Here is a 20,000-nt window from a genome sequence, read left to right on the forward strand (position 1 = left end):
GATAAAAATGTAATTTCCATAAGCAGCCTCTTCTATAATATTTTGATTTCAATGAAACCAGTCATAGTGCTTAACGACAAAATGTTCAAGCTGAGAACGACCGTCTAAAACTCACAGCCAATGTGCGAAATCGTTCATCGTATCTAATAACTGACGAAAAGTTACCTTCATATTTCTGAAATAGGGTGCTGTGCCTGTAAGTAAAAGAATTATTTGGCAAAAAAAATCGAAGAAAGAAAATCTCCTGGAAGACTTCCCAGTGAGCGAAGCGTAGCTTGCCAACGATTCAGTAGAAACAAACTACACCATCCCCTCCTCCCTACCCGTTAAAAACGAAATAGTCTGTGCCCCGTTCTGTTCTTACAGGTTTTATGTTTCGGCAGCTTGCCAATTTTGTTATTGTTGTTGTTGTTTTTTTTTTTTTTCGGTGTCTAAGTGCTCATTTCCTGCTTACTAGCTATAGAGGCTGATTACGTCAAAATTACGAAATTACGCACCAAGTGATTTAAACAAACTCACCTGGTCGCTTATAGTATCATTTCCTACGATTCAATTAATTGTATTTGTTTCCCCGTCTGCATTATTCAACACAATAATTTGACCTGGGCTTGGCGCTTCTGAGAAAGCAGAAATTACGAAGGGAAAACCCCTACTTAAAGATGGGACAGGGGGCAGTGTATCAAATGTCTGACAACAAAGCATAGCTTAATCGTGCGTCATTCTGAAGCTTCCCAGATTCTCCATGCAAAACCTGACAAAAATTAAACTTTCCTTCGAAGCTTCATCTTAACGCCCTAATTTAATAGAACTTATAAGGAATGCATCGAAATCTCCAGAATAAATCTTGAGCATCAGCGAGATGAATTCCGATACGGCGTTGTTCGTAACACAAACACAAAGAGAAACAAAATGAAATATAATGTATTTTCTTGTGAATTACACTTTCTTGTCTTTTGCTGTCCCCGCTTATGCTAAAAAATCGATGCAGAATACAGTTTGTTTGATTTCCGTGCATTTACATTTACGATTGCAAAAAGCAACCGAAAGTGAAAGTTCATACATCAAGTTCCGCCTAAAAAACTAAACTGCAACAATTTTTAACCAGCCAATTTCATCGTCCCTTTCTGTACCAGTTACAACTGAACTAACATTGGCTTCACGAGAACAAGCTCACCTTGCTCCATTGTTTTGCGTCCGTTGAGAAATCATTTTGTTTCCGCTGAAGCAATAACTTTGTCGGCCATCTTAGTACAAACAATGTGATCACGTGACAGTAAGAAGGATGTGTTACTGGTGAAGGGGGAAATATATCGGGGCGCACGCACAAGGCAGCTCGCGCGTGTCTACTCTCTCTAGTAACAAAATGTTCTGTTTGCGTTTGGGAATGTTCATAACACTGATAATAACATGAAAGACGACCGTGCACATCAACAGTATACACTATTCAAATTTGACGTGTCTACAATTCAAACCTACGAGGCAAATTTTTACACGGGGACAAAGTAGCTCACTAAAATGGCAAAGGCAGAACAAACGTTGGACAAAGACAAGTGCAATCTTTCACGTTTAAATTAGAACTAGTTATCAGCTACATCCGTCTCCTGGTTTCAAATTTCATTTCATCAGTCCTTTTCATGCCTCGTGGCACATAGGGCCTTCACAGAGCTTTTCCACTCCTCTCGATTGGTTGCTGCTGTCCGCACCTCCTCCCACGACCTCCAACCTGCCTCTTGCCTTTCTTTCTCTACTGTACGTCTCCAAGTGGTTTTTGGTCTTCCCCTTCTCCTTTTACCTTCTGGCGCCCAGCTCATAGCAACATTGCAATCATTATTACGATCTTTCCTTAGAAAATGACCAATCATTTTCCATCTACGAGACATCACTTCCGCACTCAGTGGCTTCATGCCCCGCCCTTTCCAGTAACTCTTTGGTGCTGACATGGTTTTACCATCGGATTCGGAGGATCCTTCGTAGGCACCTCTTATGGAATACATTCGCTGCTTTATCATCTCCTTTGTTCATCTTCCATGTCTCAGATCCACAGAGTAACACTGGCACTACTAGAGTTTTATACAGCCTCAGTTTTGTTTTCGTCAGGATGTTCTTAGAGATCCAGATCTTCTTAAGTTTGTTAAAGGCACCTCTGGCTTTTGATAACCTGTTCTTCAAGTCCTTCATACCATCACCCTCTCTACAAACTTTGGCCCCCAAGTACACGAACTCGTCGACATCCTCAATATCCTGTCCATTGATTATGGAAAAATCTACCAAATTTTATTTTAGTTCCAGATTGAACGAAGGCATGGCAGCATTTATACCCAGAGTACATTGCTAATTTCTAACAAAATAACAGTATAAACGACCCCATGACTAACAGTGAATCGCTCGGCTCAGTCCTCTCTCACAAGTACAGAAGTTTAGTCAAGGTATCCATAGGAGCAGGAACCTGAACAGAGTTACCATGCAGCACTACCAGTCTAGTGACCTCCGTCAACATGTCAAGGAAGTAATGACGATGATGATATCCCCTGATCACTTCCACCAAAGCCTATTGTAATAATAATTGTAGACAAAAGAATGAGGAGATATCACAACGGTCACTCAGATGGACGGGAGCTAGGTTGGCAAATCACGTTTTTAATAACATATCAGACTAAGAATTTGGGGTTAAGGAGGTGCAATAAAATCGGAAAACTCGTGGAATACACAGGCTTAACTCAGATCGAGTCAGCCTATTGTCATCAGTGCAGAAAAAGTTTTTTCTCGTCGCCTCGTTTGTGTATCAAAGTGTCTCGTCGCTTAAAGCAATCAAGTTCTACTTGACGAAACAGTATTTACGATAATTTCAAGCTCTCGTAGCTCTTTGAACTGGAGCTGGTGTCTAACAATAGAAGACCAGAACAAACTAACGAGGCATGAACCGGCCATAGCATTTGGGTTTAGGTCTTACACTTTCTTACCTGTATAAACCAAGTACCACGTGCTGGATCTCGATATGATACGTAACCCGGCGCAGTGGCAAAGGCCAAAACAAAGTCAGCTTCCGGTGAAAACACACTCCTTGGGAGGGTGGAGTCAGGACTGAATGCGGTATGAAATGGCTGAGTACTTGCCTCTGCATGAAACGTCGTTGCAACCACCTGTGAATTAATATCATTAGCAGATGAGGACATAGAACACGTATCAGTGTCAACTCGACATCCTCTGCAAGATTGGATGATAAATACTTTGGGCTTATGCCTAAGGGATGGACACTTTTTTCCTTGGTACTCGGACATCAAATTCTTCACGGTTGTCTCCCTTTCGTCGACGCCCAGGATACAATCACGATCTCCCTCATGCGACATGACGATGAACACGAACGCGTTATACGCGCTGTGGTTTACAGCTCCAAATTCCTGCGCCACTTTTTCCAACTTGTGACTGGTCAAATCCCTTCTGATGACAACTTTAAAGGAAAGAGCCTTGAAGAGATGTTTAAGGTTTTGCTCGTCTTCTCCGGCTCCTGGTCGATTCAGATCCTGGTTTTTGAAGTGTAAGTTGTTCACGATGATACATAATCCACGAGGACGCCGATTCATTTCATAACGATCTCTCTGAGTCATAGCTGAAAAAAGAAAGATACGAGTCATTTTGAACGAATTAGAATTTGCTACCTGAGAAGCCCATAGTCATTTCAAACCTAGAGCTCTTGTTTTAAATGGATTGATCTGCAGTGACCAGAAACGCGGAGCGTTTATCGTGGTATCATTTAAAATATTTTTCTCCCGTTTCTCGGGAACCAAGCCCATTTACTCCCTTACTGCAACCAACAGATTAATTTAACGGGTTTTCAAACCAGTTTATCTGATTTAAGTACATACTAAGACAGTGGATAACATTGAAGTTGCGCTCTGATTGGCTGCTCAAACTCCGAATATGCTTCGCTAGTCTCCGGGCGTGGAATTTGCGCCCGAAAATATTCTTATCCTAGCAGGAACATACGAGTATATATAAATCATCTTCTTTTCAGTTTGCTATTGTTATGCCTTTTAATGTCGGGGGAACTAGTTATCAAACACACGACACTCGGCGAAAGGCAACAAGAGTCTCAAACTATCTTTTTGTCCTTTCTTTAATCAATCGGTTCTCCAGTGCACAATTCTACCTACATTCAAGTTTACTTCATTCTGTGTAACTCTGGTTAAAGTCTGGTTAAAGTCACACCGACTCTCACTGAATATACTTCGGATTGACTCGTGCGATTAAACCGCTCATTTCAGCTACGGACTTTGTCTCTAAACTTCTGCACTATTTTCTCCCTACTCTGTACTTTCTGAGACTCTTTCTCTATTCTTTATTCTCTTCTCTGTGAGCTGTAAAAAACAAACTCATATATTCACTAATGATAGACATGGGTGGGCATGACAGCTGGCTGACCAAGGAAGATTAAACATCTTTTGTTAGAACAATTTCGCGTAACCTTCCAAATGATTCGATCAAATGAATCAACTGCGTTAATCAAAACAAGAACTTTCGTGTGGGTCCAAATCAAGGATAGTAGACAGACTCAACAGGTCCTCTTATGGAAGATAGACGGGACTGTCATGTTCAAAACTGATCGTAGTAGCTCAAACCTAAATGACTTCGGAAAGAACTAAAGACTAAATCAGACTGAACTGACTAACTATAATTTCACTGTTTTAGTATATGCTAAAACAACTTTTCGCGGCTCGGTAAAAATGGTCGTTAATAAACCCTAGTAACAGAGTTATTAGAATCAAAAGCAACTTATGCTCTCGCCCAATAAATTAAAGTTCCGTTGAGCGTGGTGATGAAGATTCTCGTCAATTCAAGTATTAGACAATGAACAGGTTCTAGTAACTGCCGCTTGAGGTAATTTCATGCCTGTGAATTTTAGACTGACAAATCAAGAATGTTAGAACCCATACCTGAAGTGATTGACGCCGAAGTCGGTGCCAAACCTAGAAAACAATCAATTTAGGGACCAGTCAGTATTGCCGTCTGGAGGGGATGGGAGGGGGGGAGGGGAGGGGGAGGGCTTTTTGATTTTGCTAATTGTAACATTTACCTGACCCCCCTAAGGCTCCGTAATATTCTTGTTATCCTCCCCTCCCTCATTGGCAGTTAATTGCCAGTCAATTCTCTATATTCCCTCCTCTATCCTCTGTTGGCGATAACTGATCCTCCTTCCGTTCGCACTGAAAACCGTGGACCCCCCAAATTTTTCTCTGTTACCCCTCCCCCCAGTGATATATATCTTACTAACCAAGCGCGAGGGCCGTACTGGGAGAATATCGGCCCGAGGTCTTGACAGTACGGACCGAGCGCAGCGAGGTCCGTACACAAAAAAGACCGAGGGCCGATATTCTTCCAGTACGGTCCCGAGCAAGCGTGGTTAATAAGAGATTTATTATACGACTGAAGTTCAAAGGGACACAAGTGCGGTATCATTCGGGACCATTCGGGACAGTGCCCGGTCCAATACTGAGAGAATATTGGACCGGCAATAGAGCATTTTGATAGGTTGATTTTAGTTGATTTTAGTTTTGGCCCTCTGACTGCTCGAGTCGTGTAATAAAATTAAATAATGACTGGTGCCCTGAAATCATCAAATTTAAGAAAACTTACAACTTGGAAAACTGAAATAACCCAATCAATTTGAAAAGAAAATTCTGTAACGAAATCTTACCTAAATGAACTTTAGATCTGAGTGTATAGCTCCGATATGGCACTTGAGTGCCGGATCGGTCCTTTCGTCTGTCCACCATCTGTTTGTTTACTAAAGTTAAGATCTCGAGTAAGTGGTACAGATGACGATATCCTCTTACGATCTCGTCCAGCGTCTATTAATGATAAAGTAGGTCTAATAAGTAAAAGCTATTCTCTTTCCTAAATCAGTGAACACTGAGGGGAAAAATTAAACTGACACTGCCGAGACTGGTTACACATCCCTAAACTGAACATCTTAATTTTGGTAAAGCGCTTTTCAATTGAGTTTCGGGAACCCAAACCCAAATTGATCCCAGCATAGTTAATAGAGGGGACCCTCTACTAACTATGATCTCAGCAATTAATCAGTACAAGGGAAGATTTTATGTGGAACAAATTAGAACTCAGAGGATAGTCAAGAATGCCGAATGCCGTTTAGAAAGTGGCACGAGTTTTCGTAGCTGACCCCATAACGAAATAACTCAAGATCAAACAGTCCAAGATTACTTTCGACATTCAATTGAATATTGATTTAAAGAAATAGACCATTACTAAAAGCTGCAATCCTTTTTTCAGCGTTACGACACAGGGTGAGCACATAACAGTTGTCCCCAATAAGAGCTACACATAGTGAGCCGGTTCAGGCCTCTTATCACTTAAGAAAATGCTTTGATCTTAGCAAGCGTATCAGTTACCTTCCTTCGAATAATTCTGATCTGGATGAAAAATGACTCTGGAACTCCATTGTTCTCGTCTGCTGGAGAGGTGGACTTCACACAGAGAAGCAAAAAGTCGGCCTCTTCGGGATAACTGTCTTTATTAAAAACTAGATCATTGGATAATGCAATTCAAGACTTTTTATTGGCTTAGCCATTATGGTATATCAGCCAATATACCATAATCTACAAATATGGTAAGCGTACGTGTCACCTTAAAATTAAAAGGGAACTAAAAATTTAATAAAATTTTATAATTTAATTCAACGTTTTTAATAAAACAATTATTCCACTCGTGCTTGTTGGATATGAGATGATTATAGCCAACTCGGCGCTACGCGCCTCGTTGGCTATCTATCATCTCATATCCAACGCGCGCTCGTGGAATAATTGTTAATTAGCAATGAGAGAAGAGTAAGGTAACTTTTCGACGTCATTTTCTGCCGAGCTGCCATGGGCTTAGTCTGAACAAGGATCATTGATTATGAAGGATATCCCTGAAAATCGGTGAATAAAAAATAACTTGGGTTTAGCCTGTAGAGAGGGACACCTTGTTGCCGTATACTCCATCATAACATGTTCGAGGCACGCGTTCCTACCATCAGCACAATATATTTCATTGCACTGACCAGAAATGGTCATGACAACAACAGCAAACATGTCGAAGTGACTGTGATCTTTCTCAGCAAATTCCTGGGCTACTGCATACATCTCATCCCTGTTTAGACCTTTCCTGACTTCCAAGTGAAACGGACAAGTACTCGAATAGGTCGCTGAGCTTTTTCTCTTCCACCGTTAAATTTGGAACGTTGTTTATAAGAAGGCAAATCCCGCGTGGATTTAAAAAGCACATCATGTACTTTTCGAGCTATAAAGTTTCTGTTGAAAAACTATATATATTCACAGATGTCTTGAAAAGTACGAAGTCAACGGCAACTGGAACAAACCGGTGTAAAAACAAATATAGGTGGCCTTTCCTTTTTTTTTGGTTTGGTTTAGTGAGATTTATTAAGCTGTGATTCATTCTGAGCTATGAGATGAGTTTTCACAGGATGCGAAGCAATGCAATAAAAAGTGATATCACATGGCCACACGCAATCAATCAAAGAAGGTGGGAAATAGGGTAATGGGGGATGTGTCGCTGGACGTGGTCGCGTTTTCACAACTGTATCGACTATACGAGACAATTTGTTATCATCGTATTGCCAAAAGTGACTATAAATCGGGAAAAATTAAGGGGGTTCTGTGAAGTCAGCGACACATACCAAGAACAAATTGACCCAAATATTCTCCCAAGCCGGGTAATCTAATGCATTTTATATTATGTCCTCGTATGCAAGAAACTTAACTTTGTATAGCTGAGTTGGCTACTCAGGAAATCGTCTTGAATTTCATTTCATAAATGTTCCAAGCATGTAGGCCTTAACATATGTATACCTGAACTTCGGGAAATTTGCTTCTCTCTGAGCCAAGGTAAAATTGTACAAAGCACTGAAAGAGCAGAGCGACCGTGATAAGAAAAATTTCCATAGCACTAAGATATACTTAGGGCCGTTTAAATGAAGATGGGGGATCCCAGGTGGGTAAGGTAACCCGCCTGTCCATATAATTTCTTAATTTATTTTCATCATGTTCACATGATGGGCGGAGTAACCCGCCCAAACGAGTTGCCTGGTCTGTCTGGTAGGGTAATCCGGTCAGCCGAGGCCGCGATTTGCCATATAAATGACTCACTAACTTGCCCAATGGTGTATAGCAACGAGTAAACTATGTATAAGCTGTAGTTTATATGAGCAAACCTACGGCGATACAAGGCCATGAGTTTGGATAAAACTTCGAATTTATTGTAACGGATAGAGGAAATGAACAAAACCTCTCGTGTTTGCTCATGACGTAAGAACCAATCCATCGGCCACTTTGTCTCTCGTGACTGATCAAGGAAATCCACAATTGGTACATGCGCATTGAATTCCGGAGTACTCATGACCGTATCTAATTTTTTACGCGATCGGTCCCTACGACAAAAAGCCGCAACAACTAACGCAAGGCGCCAATGCTGAGGTCAGTTGATGCGCAATGATTTCTAGATAACAACCTGGAGCCAGATACATTAAATTAGTGGGGATTAGCGCGAGGAATAGGGAAAAAAGTGAAAAATCGTGGCGGCCCAAGTGGGTGCAACAAGGTCGAGCTGTGAAGGGGTTGAAAGCAGCCCACGTTCAAGCTAGCTCAGGCCATAACATCATCATGATCGTCATCATCATTTTCATCCCCATAATAATAATGATATCGGGAACAGGGCTTAAACTGAACTCTGAAGTCACGAAATGTCACGAATATTTTACAGTGTCAGCCATAAAGACAAGAGCTATGTATTGCGAGTCTTGCTCCTTAGACTACAAGTTCACAAGAACATGTCTTGATACGTGTCCCGCCTGGAGAGCCCAGGTTTGATCAAATCTGAGTTTGATTTCAGCTAAGCTATCGAAATACTCTATGCACATATGGAGACTGCCAAAGCCCCTTCTAATGTACTCAGCTTCGGTAACATGGCAGTCACGGCAGTCACACACACACACACACACACACACACACACACACACGCACGCACGCACGCACACACACACGCACACACATACGCACACACACACACACACACACAGACACAGACACACACACATGTATATTACCATAACGTTCCACCCAGTCGATGTTGTCCTTCATTCCTAAAGAGCAAATTTGCAAAATAAGATCAGGTTATTATCTAGTTTGTTAATTATCAAAAGCTGTTTCACGGTGGGAACCCAGCAGTATCAGGCTATACGAAGATGTTCCACCAGCAAGTGGTTCTATTTGCAGAGTATAGAGGTTGATGAGAGCATGATAGTATTTTATGAGCCGATATATAACAAAAGCTGTAGTGTTTTACTGTGGGTATAATAGAGTGGCACCATTTTCCTTGAAAAGAGATCATGATAAAGCGTTTTTCTATAACGTCGTCATGGCGGCCACACTGATGTGCAAAATGGTGAAATGACTGACTTCCATGTTGGCGTAACAGATACTCAAGTGGCGGCCATATTGTTGCTACAATCGACCATTTGGTTTATCAAATCAATCCTGTGTCAGTCTTATGTTAGACTGTTGGGGTTAATTAGCTTAAGTCACTCGCACAAACGGAGGTACCAGGAGTCTAATCAGGAACTTTTATTTACTCTCTGAGTCTCAGTGTCTCTCTTAATCAGCCATAAATACATGCTCTTAAATATCTTATCGGTAGGCATGTCTGGGTTAAAGGGACGACAACTGAGCCTGGCAGAGAAAACATATCTTTAGAACTTTAACCCAAACAATTTCACAAGATCTTCAAAATGAAAAACAAAAACCGTTTTTGTATTAGTTGACAACCAATACAAAACTTCCCGTTGAGAGCTTTGAGCAAGGTCCAGGGCAAATCCAGACACGACTAGCGATGAGGATTAACCTACAAAAATAAAGCGCTACACATCACTCAAAAGGTAAAAATAAATGTGGGGTCCAGCAACACATGACAAACCATAGCTCACAAGACTCAAGATAATCGAACAGGCCTAAAAATTCCCAACAAGTTCCCGCAAGTTTATTACCAAAATAGTTTTAATAAGCACACCAGCGACTCCCGAAAGACCTGGCAGACTATAAACGAGCTAACTTCTCGAAAATCTGGGAAAACGCCAGTGGTGTCACTAAAAGTGAACGGATTAACGATAACTAATCCGTTGGAGCTATCAAACGAATTCAATAACCACTTTGCTAATATTGGTCCAAAACTTGCCAGTGAGATAAATTGTGATAGTGGTAGCTATCAAAGATATCTTACCGCAACAGATAAACGGTTTAAGCTCCAACCCACCAATCCAACTAAAGTATTTTCACTTTTAAATAAACTAGACAAGTCAAAGGCAACGGGCCTTGACAAAATATCTGCTAGGTTTATCAGGGAATGTGCTGATCTTATTTGTGTACCGATATGTGATATTTTCAATCAATCTATTAGCCAAGGGACGTTCCCAGACGACTGGAAATATGCAGGGTTACCCCTTTTTATAAACAGGGTGACCGCGGTGATGCTAAAAACTACCGCCCAATATCGGTGATTCCAATAATGGCGAAGGTGTTTGAAAGGATAGTTTATGAACAGTTATATGCCTATTTGGAAGAGCACGATATTCTATGTCAAAACCAATCAGGGCTTCGTGCTAATCATTCAACTGTAACAGCTTTGTTGGAAGCGACAGATTCTTGGGCGTATAATATTGATAACGAGAAAATCAATGGAGTCATTTTTCTAGATTTGAAAAAAGCTTTTGACACTGTTGATCATCAGGTCCTTCTATCGAAACTAAACTATTATGGTATACATGGAAAATCTTTCAGATGGTTTCAGTCATATTTGGAAAACCGAACACAAAAATGCTCTGTGAACGGGTCGCTATCCAGTAGCTACTCGTTGACTTGCGGTATCCCTCAAGGTACCATTCTCGGTCCATTATTGTTCTTATTATATATCAACGATCTTCCAAATTGCTTATCAAATCGTAAACCGAGAATGTACGCTGACGACACTCACCTCACATATGCGGGCAGCAAACTTGAGAATGTTCAGTTTTGTCTAAATGAAGACCTAGCAAACGTTTTCAACTGGCTACAAGCGAACAAACTCACATTGAACATGACCAGAACCGAATTCATTCTAAGAGGGTTGAAGCAGAGACTGAATACTCTCACAGCTTCACCAACAATTAGAATGAACAATACTCAAGTGAGCCAGGTTACAGCTACAAAATCGCTTGGTGTAACAATAGACGATAAACTCGATTGGCATAGTCACATCGAAAAATTAACGAAAAAGAACGCCTCTGGTATCGGGGCCCTAAAGCGAATTAGGCACTTGATCCCAGCATCAACCTTACATCTCATTTACCAAGCTTTAGTAAAACCTCACTTTGATTACTGTGACATTGTTTGGGGTAGCTGTGCATGGGAAAACGCTACGAGACAAACTGCTGAAATTGCTGAATAGAGCAGCCCGTGTGTTGACATTCTCTAACTATGATGCTGATGCAACAAAGCTACCCGAGTTTTTAAGGTGGAAAAATCTTGCACGCCAGCAGGAAATACATAAAGCCACCATGATGTTTAGATGTCTGCACGGGCTAGCTCCAGAGTACGTGTATTCAAAGTTTGCGTGGAGTGACTCTGCTTATGACCTCAGGGACTCTGAAAATAAGCTCAGTGTACCATTACCGCGTACTAATTATTACAGTAAAAGCTGCTTTAGCTACAATGGCGCCACATTATGGAACAAATGAATAAAGGCTGATAGTTTCTAAAGAAACTGTTTGGGGCTGCGTCGGTGGGGGTAACGAAATAATTTGAATATATCAACAATGTTGAAATGGTAAATTGGCCACCGTTACGATTATAAAAGCTGACGTTTCGAGCGTTAGCCCTTCGTCGGAGCTAACGCTCGAAACATCAGCTTTTATAATCGTAACGGTGGCCAACTTACCAATTCAACTTTGTTGATATATTCAAATTATTACATTATGGAACAGTCTACCATGCGATATATGGAACATAGAGTCTCTGGGGGTATTTAAACGTAAGATCAATGACATTCTTTAATGTGAAGGTGTAGTCTGATCGTCCGGGTGAGTGTAGTCCTGAGAAGGACTGTTGTCGGTGGCAGTGACTGACGTTTCGACAACCTGTGCGGAAGTCATCATCAGAGTCAAGTGAATGATTGTTGTCAGTAGAATGTTTTTATTCCAGTTCGTGTGAAATGATCGGTTGGTTTTGCCGTGATGTTATTGGCTGTAAGACTCAAGTGACGTAAGTCGGTCGTGATTGGTCTGTTTCGGTCTGTCGGTAAAGTTAGGTTGTTCTTTTTCGGTCGTTTGTGATGTTTATGTCGTGAATGAGTCGTTTGTATGGGGCGGGTAGTTGTTGACATCTGTTTAGGGGAGTCTGTTCTAAGTTAGTTAACCAGCTTTCCAGAGTCAGTCGTTGAAAATAGTCAGTGCTGTAGGTTAGGCATTGCGCAGAGTCCCAGTCAATGTTGTGGTTGGTAAGTCGATGGTGTTCAGCAATGTGATTGCTGACATCACCTTTCCTCGTCGCCCGTCTGTGTTCAGTCAGTCTTGTTGTGAGGTTTCTGCCAGTCTCACCGATGTAGGAGGCTTGGCAGTCGGAACAATTGATCTTATAAATCGTTCCCTGTCTGTTCCTCGGTTCGTCTTTGTCTTTAACGTTGGTTAGTAACTGACGTAGTGTGGTGATGGGTTTGTGGGCGACGCGGATATTGAAGGGTAGTAAGATGCGCGAGATGTTTTCAGACATGCCTTTTATGTACGGTATGGTTGCTGTAGTCGTAGGGGTTGCGGTGTCGTTTGTTTCGGTAGTGGTAGTGGGTCGGTGAGTGTTTCGTTCAAACCATTTACCGACATTCTTTAAGTCTAACGCTTAGTGTTATAGTACGCAGTTTGAATTTTAAATATCTTATCGTTTGTGATATGTATTTCTATGGGCTGATGAATTGATCGTGTTTAAATAAAGATTACATTATATTACAGTATTTAAATTTTCTCTTAATAACGTTATTGCTTAGTGTTTTGAAATTTACTATTTTAATTTTCTCATACAGTTTTTTTACTCACTATCAAGCGGGATAGAACCCTTTCACTGAAATGAAAACAATTTCATGAAAACAAAAACTCCTAGTAAAACAGAAAAATACTTACAAACATGTTTCAAGAGTGTTTTCAGTAACCTCTGTTCTTTTCAGAGTGGAAGTAGATATTCTGTTTCTTTTTGCATACCATTTTCTACATGCTGTTGCAGAATAATATATTTGTATTTGTAGAATATTTACACAGGGTAGCTCAGTTCAACATAGCCGGTTTAAATGGAATTTTAACACCCACCCATCCCAACTCTGGGGAAGACATCCACCACACAGTAATCTCGTGCGTGGGAAATTAACGTCTCCTACCCCTAACCCTGCAAGAGACGGGGCCTACGGTTTATTCGTCCTTATCCGAGAAGACTAGAATATCTATCCATTCCTTGATATTATAGAAAGGTAGCAAATACTCCTCAGTTATTTTAAGACCATGAGTATTGGTCCGGCAGGGGCTCGAACCCTCGACCTCCCGCACAACACAATCCGGCGCTCTAACCAATTGAGCTAACTGGAGGGCGGTGAGAACATAATGGCTATTCTATATTTTTTTTCCTAATTTCTTTCTTCAATATTCTAATACGCTATTCAGTACGATACAACAACAACATCTTTATAATCACAATTTAACTTCTAAATAGAGACTACCTGCAATATTATAATAGCGAAGCTAATCGAGGCAGGTAGTATGAGAAACGTGTCAGTTACATATTAGTATAATATTATTCTAAAGACAAAAAATAATTAACAATTACAAAGGTACAGATGTCAATTACAAAAGTGAATACAAAAATATAGGTATACTAATTACGAAGCCACGAGCACATAATTAAAAACAGGAAAAGCTCAAAACTGATACTCTTTATTTTAACGAAATCTAGTTTCTTTTCATTTCGTTTATTAATGTATCAATATAATATCAGGATAAGAATCCTGATTTAGAAAGATTTGAAGTAAGGATTCGGTTATTTTTTTCTTGAAAGTATATTTTGGGAGCTGTCTCAAAACATCAGGAATACAGTTCCAAATTTTTGCACCCATAGAGGAAAAAGAATTCTTATAGTGATTTAGTCGAGAGTAGTTTATATAGAAGTTATCAGCGGTAGAAGATCGTGTGTTATAATGATGAGCATCTCTAATGGGTCTAAAGGGAGCAGAAATGTTAGATGCCACGACTTTGTTATAGACATCATGCACTAAGATAGGGCAATTTTTAAAGTAGATTAAAGGTAAAGGCAGAATATTGGTAAAGATGAAAAGTGAAACAGCGTGAACATTAAACTTAGACAAATTCATCAAGCGGACTACCCGTTTTTGAAGATGGAGTATCTTGTCTAGGTGTGTTTTGGCTGCCTGTCCCCAGGCAGTAAGTCCATAGGAGATATATGGAAGAATAAGAGATCTATATATATTAAGCAAAGTCACGAAGGGAGTGAAATGCCTTAATCTAGATATTATACCTATATGGCTACTGATTTTTGACGCGATGTGGCTGATATATTTCCAACAGAGATTATTATCCATTAGTACCCCTAAGTACTTAACATATGTTTTACGTTCTATGCTTATCAGTCTATTACTTTGGTTGTCATATATATTGAATTTAACTTCATAATCCAAGCGTTTTTGGTACGGATGAAAGATAACAAAATTAGTTTTCTTTTTATTTAAGGAGAGTTTATTAGCGCTTAGCCAGTCGGCACAGACATTAAGTAGCTCCACATTTACAACAGATTCAAGTGATTTTAAATTCTTATCAGCATATAACAGATTTGTATCATCAGCGAATAGGTAGAATACTAGTTTGTTTGAAGACTTGTAATTATCATTAATATAAATCAGAAACAATAAAGGACCCAAAACAGAACCCTGTGGCACTCCACAAGAGGTTTTCTCTTTTTTAGAAACACAGGCACCAACCTGAGTGGTTCAGAACCAATCATTGATTATGCCACGAATTCCGCAATGAGCCAGCTTACGTAATAAGATATAATGATCGACAGTATCGAATGCCTTTTGCAGATCAATAAAGACCCCACACGAAAACATGCCCTTGTCCATATTGAGTTGAATTCTATTGACAATGTCTAAGATGGCATGTTCCGTTGAGCATCTTTCACGAAATCCATATTGATAATTGTAAAGTATATCATGTTTGTTCATAAATTGTTTTAGGCGATTATACATAAGCTTTGTATAATTGCAACGCATAATCTACTAACAGTACATAAACTACAATAATCAAAATGTACAGCTCACGGCTCAAAAGGAACTATTCCAATATGATATTGACCTACAACTAATTTAAAACCAAAACACACTGCACTAAACCACAGTCAACACACATAAACAAATGAAATCTACGGAGACAAGAGACATACTGGAATAAGACTGAAAATTACAGCCTTTTTCAATACACATATCCTATATGGCAATTCGAAAATTCTCTGTCAATTTTCTTGGGAGTCTCTTTGTATAGCTTAAAATCCCATCCAGAAGGTAACTTCACAATAGAAAATTACGGGTGGTGATAAGAATTTCTGTCATTTGCGAGGGTACCATGGTGCTTTAAGATAAAATACCTCAAAATTAAGAGTCTAAGCCGTTAAGGACATAAGTGAAAATTTTCGGAGTAAACTTTATACAAAATTTAGACACTTAAAATAAAAAAAAATCAAACCCTAAACAGATGTGAAAGACAACTACAGTAATGTCTTAAATCCAGTTGATATACGGGTTCAAAAGGAAAAATTAAAGGCCCACAAACCACTTTTTTTTTTATTTGACCCAATCCAATTGAAGAAAGGATGAGACTTCCTTCCTTATTATGCAATCCCTTTTCGCTGACATAGGACTATTCAATAATTTTCAGTCTTAAATTCTAACATAATAACAGTATAAACAATTCCCTTCGACTAACAGTAAATCGCCCGGCTCAATCCTCTCTCACAGATACAGAAGTTTGGTCAAGGTATCCATAGGAGCGGGAACCTGGACAGATTTACGGCGCTCCACTACCAATCTAGTGACTTCCGTCAGCATGTCAAGGAGGTGATGACGATGATGATATTCTCTGATGACTTCGACCATAGCCTATTTTGGTAATAATTTAGGACAAAAATATGAGGATACATCACAACGGTCATTCAGATGCACGGGAGTTAGGTTGGCAAATAACGTGACTGTTTAACAACGTATCAGCCTAGGTATTTGGGATTAAGGAGGTGCAGTAAAATTGGAAAACTCGTGGATTGCATAGATTTAAAATGATCTCAGATCGAGTCAGCTTGGTTTCATCAGTGCAGAAAAAAAATTTCATTTCATCTCGTTTGCGTATTATAGTGTCTCTTCAATTGAAGCAATCAAGGTCAACCCGACGAGGCTATATTTACGATAACTTCAAGTTCTCTAAGCTCTTTGAACTGGAGCTGGTGCCTAACAATAGAAGACCAGAGCAAACTAAAGAGACATGAACCGGGCATAGCATGCACCTTCAGGTTTTGCAATTTCTCACCTGTATAAACCAAGCGCCATCCTTTGGATGTCGATATGCTTTGTAGCCCGGCGCAGCGGCAAAAGCCAAAACGAAGTCGGCTCCTGTTGGAAACACGCCCCTTGGGAGGGTGCAGTCAGGAATGAAAGCAGTATGACATGGCTGGGAGCCTATCTGTGCCTGTGATGACGTTCCAACCACCTGTGAATTAGTATCATTAAGAGGTGAGGACATTGAACACTTATCAGAGTCAACTAGACATCCTCTACATGCTTGGATGATGAATACTTTGGGCTTATCCTTAAGTGATGGACACTTGTCTTCAAGGTACTCGACCATCAGCTTCTTCACGGTTGTCTCCCCTTCGTCGACGCCAAGGATACAGTCACGATCTCCCCCATGCGACATAACGATGAACACGAACGCGTTATACCCGCTGTGATTTACAGCTCCAAATTTCTGCGCCACTTTTTCTAACTCGTGACTGGTCAAATCCCTTCTGATAACAACTTTAAAGGAAAGAGCCTTGAAGAGATGTTTAAGCTTTTGCTCGTCTTCTTCGGCTCCTGGTCGATTCAGATCCTGGTTTTTGAAGTGTAAGTTGTTCACGATGATACACAATCCGCGAGGACGCCGATTCATTTCATAACAATCTCTTTGAGTCACAGCTAAAAAAATGGAAGATACAAGCCATTTTGTACGAATTCAAACTTGCTACCTGAGAGCCCCATAACTCATCTCAGACCAAGAGTTTTTGTTTCAGACTGACTCACCTACAGTGGCCAGAAACGGGTAAAGTTTATAATGGTAACAACTAACATATTTTTCTGTCCGTTTCTCGGGAGCAAAGCTCATTTACTCACACACTACAACAAGCAGATTGGTTTGGCAGGTTTTCAAACGAGTTTATCTGATTTAGGGCCTATTTACATGAAGGTGGGGGACCATACTTAGGTGAGGTAACCCACCTGTAAATATAATCTCTTATTTTATCTTGATCACGTTTACATGATAGATATGGTAAACCCGCCTTGATGGGTGGTTCGGACTGGCGGGTAGGGTAACCCTGTCAGCCGAGGTTGCAATTTGCCATGCAAACGTCATAAGTTGGGGCAACCCGCGCGTAGCCGGGGTCACGTTCGTGTTACATTTGTAAGCGCGCCAAAAATATCACTCCGGGATCCCGGGGCTCTAGGGTTGTATGTAAACACAGGCTATTTTTCCACTACAGCTTGGCGGGTTACCTCATCGTCATGTAAAACATGCCCAGGACCTTTAAGTAAACTAAAACAGTGGATAACGTTAAAGGCGCGCTTTGATTGGCTACTAAAACCCGAATATCCTTCGCTATTCCCCGGGCAACTCGCGCAGGATTTGCTTCCAAAAATATTGTAATCGTTGCATGAATATTTAAATTGAAATGATCTTTTTTTTTCGCTATACTATTTCACTACTTTAGCATAAATTCCTGTATATTAAAACATTAACTATTCGCGGCTCGGTAGATATCCACCATAGGGCACCTCCTCTTCGGTGAATACCGAAGTTGTTATATATCCCGAGTAACAGTGTTAGCAGAATTAAATACAACTTTTGCTCTCGCCTAGTAAATTGAAGTTTCGTTGAGCGCTGCAATGAAAATTCTCGTCAATTCAGGTATTAAAAAAATTGGAAATAGGAAAAACAGGAAAGGCAAGAAGCAGGCAACGATAAGAGCTGCCTAAGATAATTTCATATCTGTGATGGAATTTTAAACGGACAAACTAAGAATGATGGAACCCTTACCTGAAATGGTTGAGGCCGATGTCGGTGACAGACCTACAAAACAAAAAAATTTGGGAAGACTTTTTATTTTTTGCAACGAAGGGCGGAGGTGTGGTTGGAGGATTTTGCTGGTTGCGTCACGATAAGATTTACTTGATCCCCCTAAGGTGCTGTAATTTATTACGATCCTCCCTTTATTAGCAGTTAATTGGCAGTCAATTTTCAATAGTCCCCACTTTATGCTCTGCTGGCGATCGACAACTGATCCTACTCTCTTTTCCTTCTGAAAATCGTCCAATTCAAATTAAGTTTAACTTGAAAAACTAAAATAAACCTGTCAATTCGAAAATAATTGTTTTTAGGGAAATATTACCAAGATGAACCTTAGCTCTGAGTGTATGGGTCAGATACGGCACTTGAAGGTAGGATCGGTCATTTTGTCTGTCCACCATCCGTTTTTTCACTAAGGTTAAAATCTCGAGCAAGTCGTACAGGTGCTGATATCTTCTTACGACCTCGTCCAGCATCTGTGAATGATAAAGTTGGTCTTCTTTAAAAAGGTACCATCCCGCCTAAATCAAAGAGCGCCGAGGGGAACAACGGACGCAATCGAGACTTATGAGCAGGTACACATCCCTAACCTAACTTCTTAATTTTTGTAAAGCGCTTACAATTAACAAATGGTAAACACCACAGCGTACACTATTGAGTTATGGATGCACGCGGGAGGTTGCTAAGCACGAAAGAAGCGTAAGAGTCGCTCGAGGCGATAGCCGAGAGCGACTCTAGCTTCTTGAGTGCTTAGCAAACCTCCCAAGTGCATCCATAACTCAATAGTGTACGCTGTGGTGTTTACCATTTGTTTTATAACATAACATTAACACATTGTAGCTAAAGAGTTCCCTTTTGTTTAACAAATCTTACGTGACCAGAAAAAAACAAGCGCGCGCGGAAAAATAGTCTTTGCATTTGCTCACGTCAGCAGCGTACACCCATGGGCAAATGGGGGACGCTAAATTGACCAATCAGAGCGCGCGCTTTACTTTGGTTATGTTATAATTGAGTTTCGTAAACCCAAAACCAAATTGATCTCAGTACAAAGGAAGATATAATGTGGAACAAACGAGAACTCAGAGTATTGGCAAGTAAAAGACAAAAGGAGTTTAGAAATAACTGCAAAATCTGGACAGTCCCGGATTACGTACGACATTCAACTGAATATTTATTTGAGGAAAAAGACCACCACTAAAAACTGCAATCGTTTTTAGCGTTTGAAAGCAGGGTGAGCACAAACGGTTGTTTGCAATCAGAGGTACGCATAGTGAGCAATTTAGGCGTCTTCTCATTCTAGAAGTTTCTTTGAACCTGGCAAGCTTGTTACCTTCCTTCGATTGATACTGACCCGGACAAACATTGACTCTGGGACTCCGATGTTTTCGTCTGCTGGAGAGGTGGACTCCACGCAGAGAAGGAGAAAGTCAGCCTCTCCGGGGCACCTGTCTTTAGCACTAATAGAAGAGTAACGAAACTTCTCGACGTCATTTTCTACACAGCTGCCATGGGCTTGGTTTGAACGCGGATCGTTGATAACGAA

At 40.5% G+C, this 20,000-nt stretch overlaps 2 protein-coding genes and 1 pseudogene across 3 annotated transcripts in view; all 3 read right to left on the bottom strand.

Moving 5' to 3' along the window:
* LOC148718560 (uncharacterized) overlaps window positions 1–2,375 on the bottom strand; it is an 11,130-nt gene extending 8,755 nt beyond the window's left edge. The window contains exon 1 of the mRNA XM_088741281.1: window positions 1,175–2,375. Coding sequence (XP_088597407.1) covers window positions 1,175–1,184 — 10 coding nt within the window. The 5' untranslated portion in view covers window positions 1,185–2,375. The remainder of the gene's footprint in view (window positions 1–1,174) is intronic.
* Window positions 906–7,539, bottom strand: LOC148718561 (caspase-3-like; annotated as a pseudogene). The gene is made up of 6 exons (XR_015994136.1): window positions 6,894–7,539; window positions 6,408–6,557; window positions 5,693–5,846; window positions 4,932–4,964; window positions 2,961–3,607; window positions 906–2,548 (listed from the first exon to the last, which is right to left on the bottom strand). The product of XR_015994136.1 is annotated as a caspase-3-like (transcript).
* Window positions 7,540–13,671: 6,132 nt separating this feature from the next.
* Window positions 13,672–20,000, bottom strand: part of LOC148718562 (uncharacterized) — a 12,189-nt gene continuing 5,860 nt past the window's right edge. Inside the window, exons 7-11 of the mRNA XM_088741157.1 lie at window positions 19,809–20,000; window positions 18,780–18,933; window positions 18,428–18,460; window positions 16,664–17,310; window positions 13,672–16,242 (exon numbers count right to left, since the gene is read on the bottom strand). The exon at window positions 19,809–20,000 is cut by the window's right edge and continues 368 nt beyond it. Coding sequence (XP_088597283.1) covers window positions 16,096–16,242; window positions 16,664–17,310; window positions 18,428–18,460; window positions 18,780–18,933; window positions 19,809–20,000 — 1,173 coding nt within the window. The 3' untranslated portion in view covers window positions 13,672–16,095. The remainder of the gene's footprint in view (window positions 16,243–16,663; window positions 17,311–18,427; window positions 18,461–18,779; window positions 18,934–19,808) is intronic.

Source organism: Stylophora pistillata, chromosome 12 (genome assembly GCF_964205215.1).
Source record: "Stylophora pistillata chromosome 12, jaStyPist1.2, whole genome shotgun sequence".
Classification (NCBI taxonomy): domain Eukaryota; kingdom Metazoa; phylum Cnidaria; class Anthozoa; order Scleractinia; family Pocilloporidae; genus Stylophora; species Stylophora pistillata.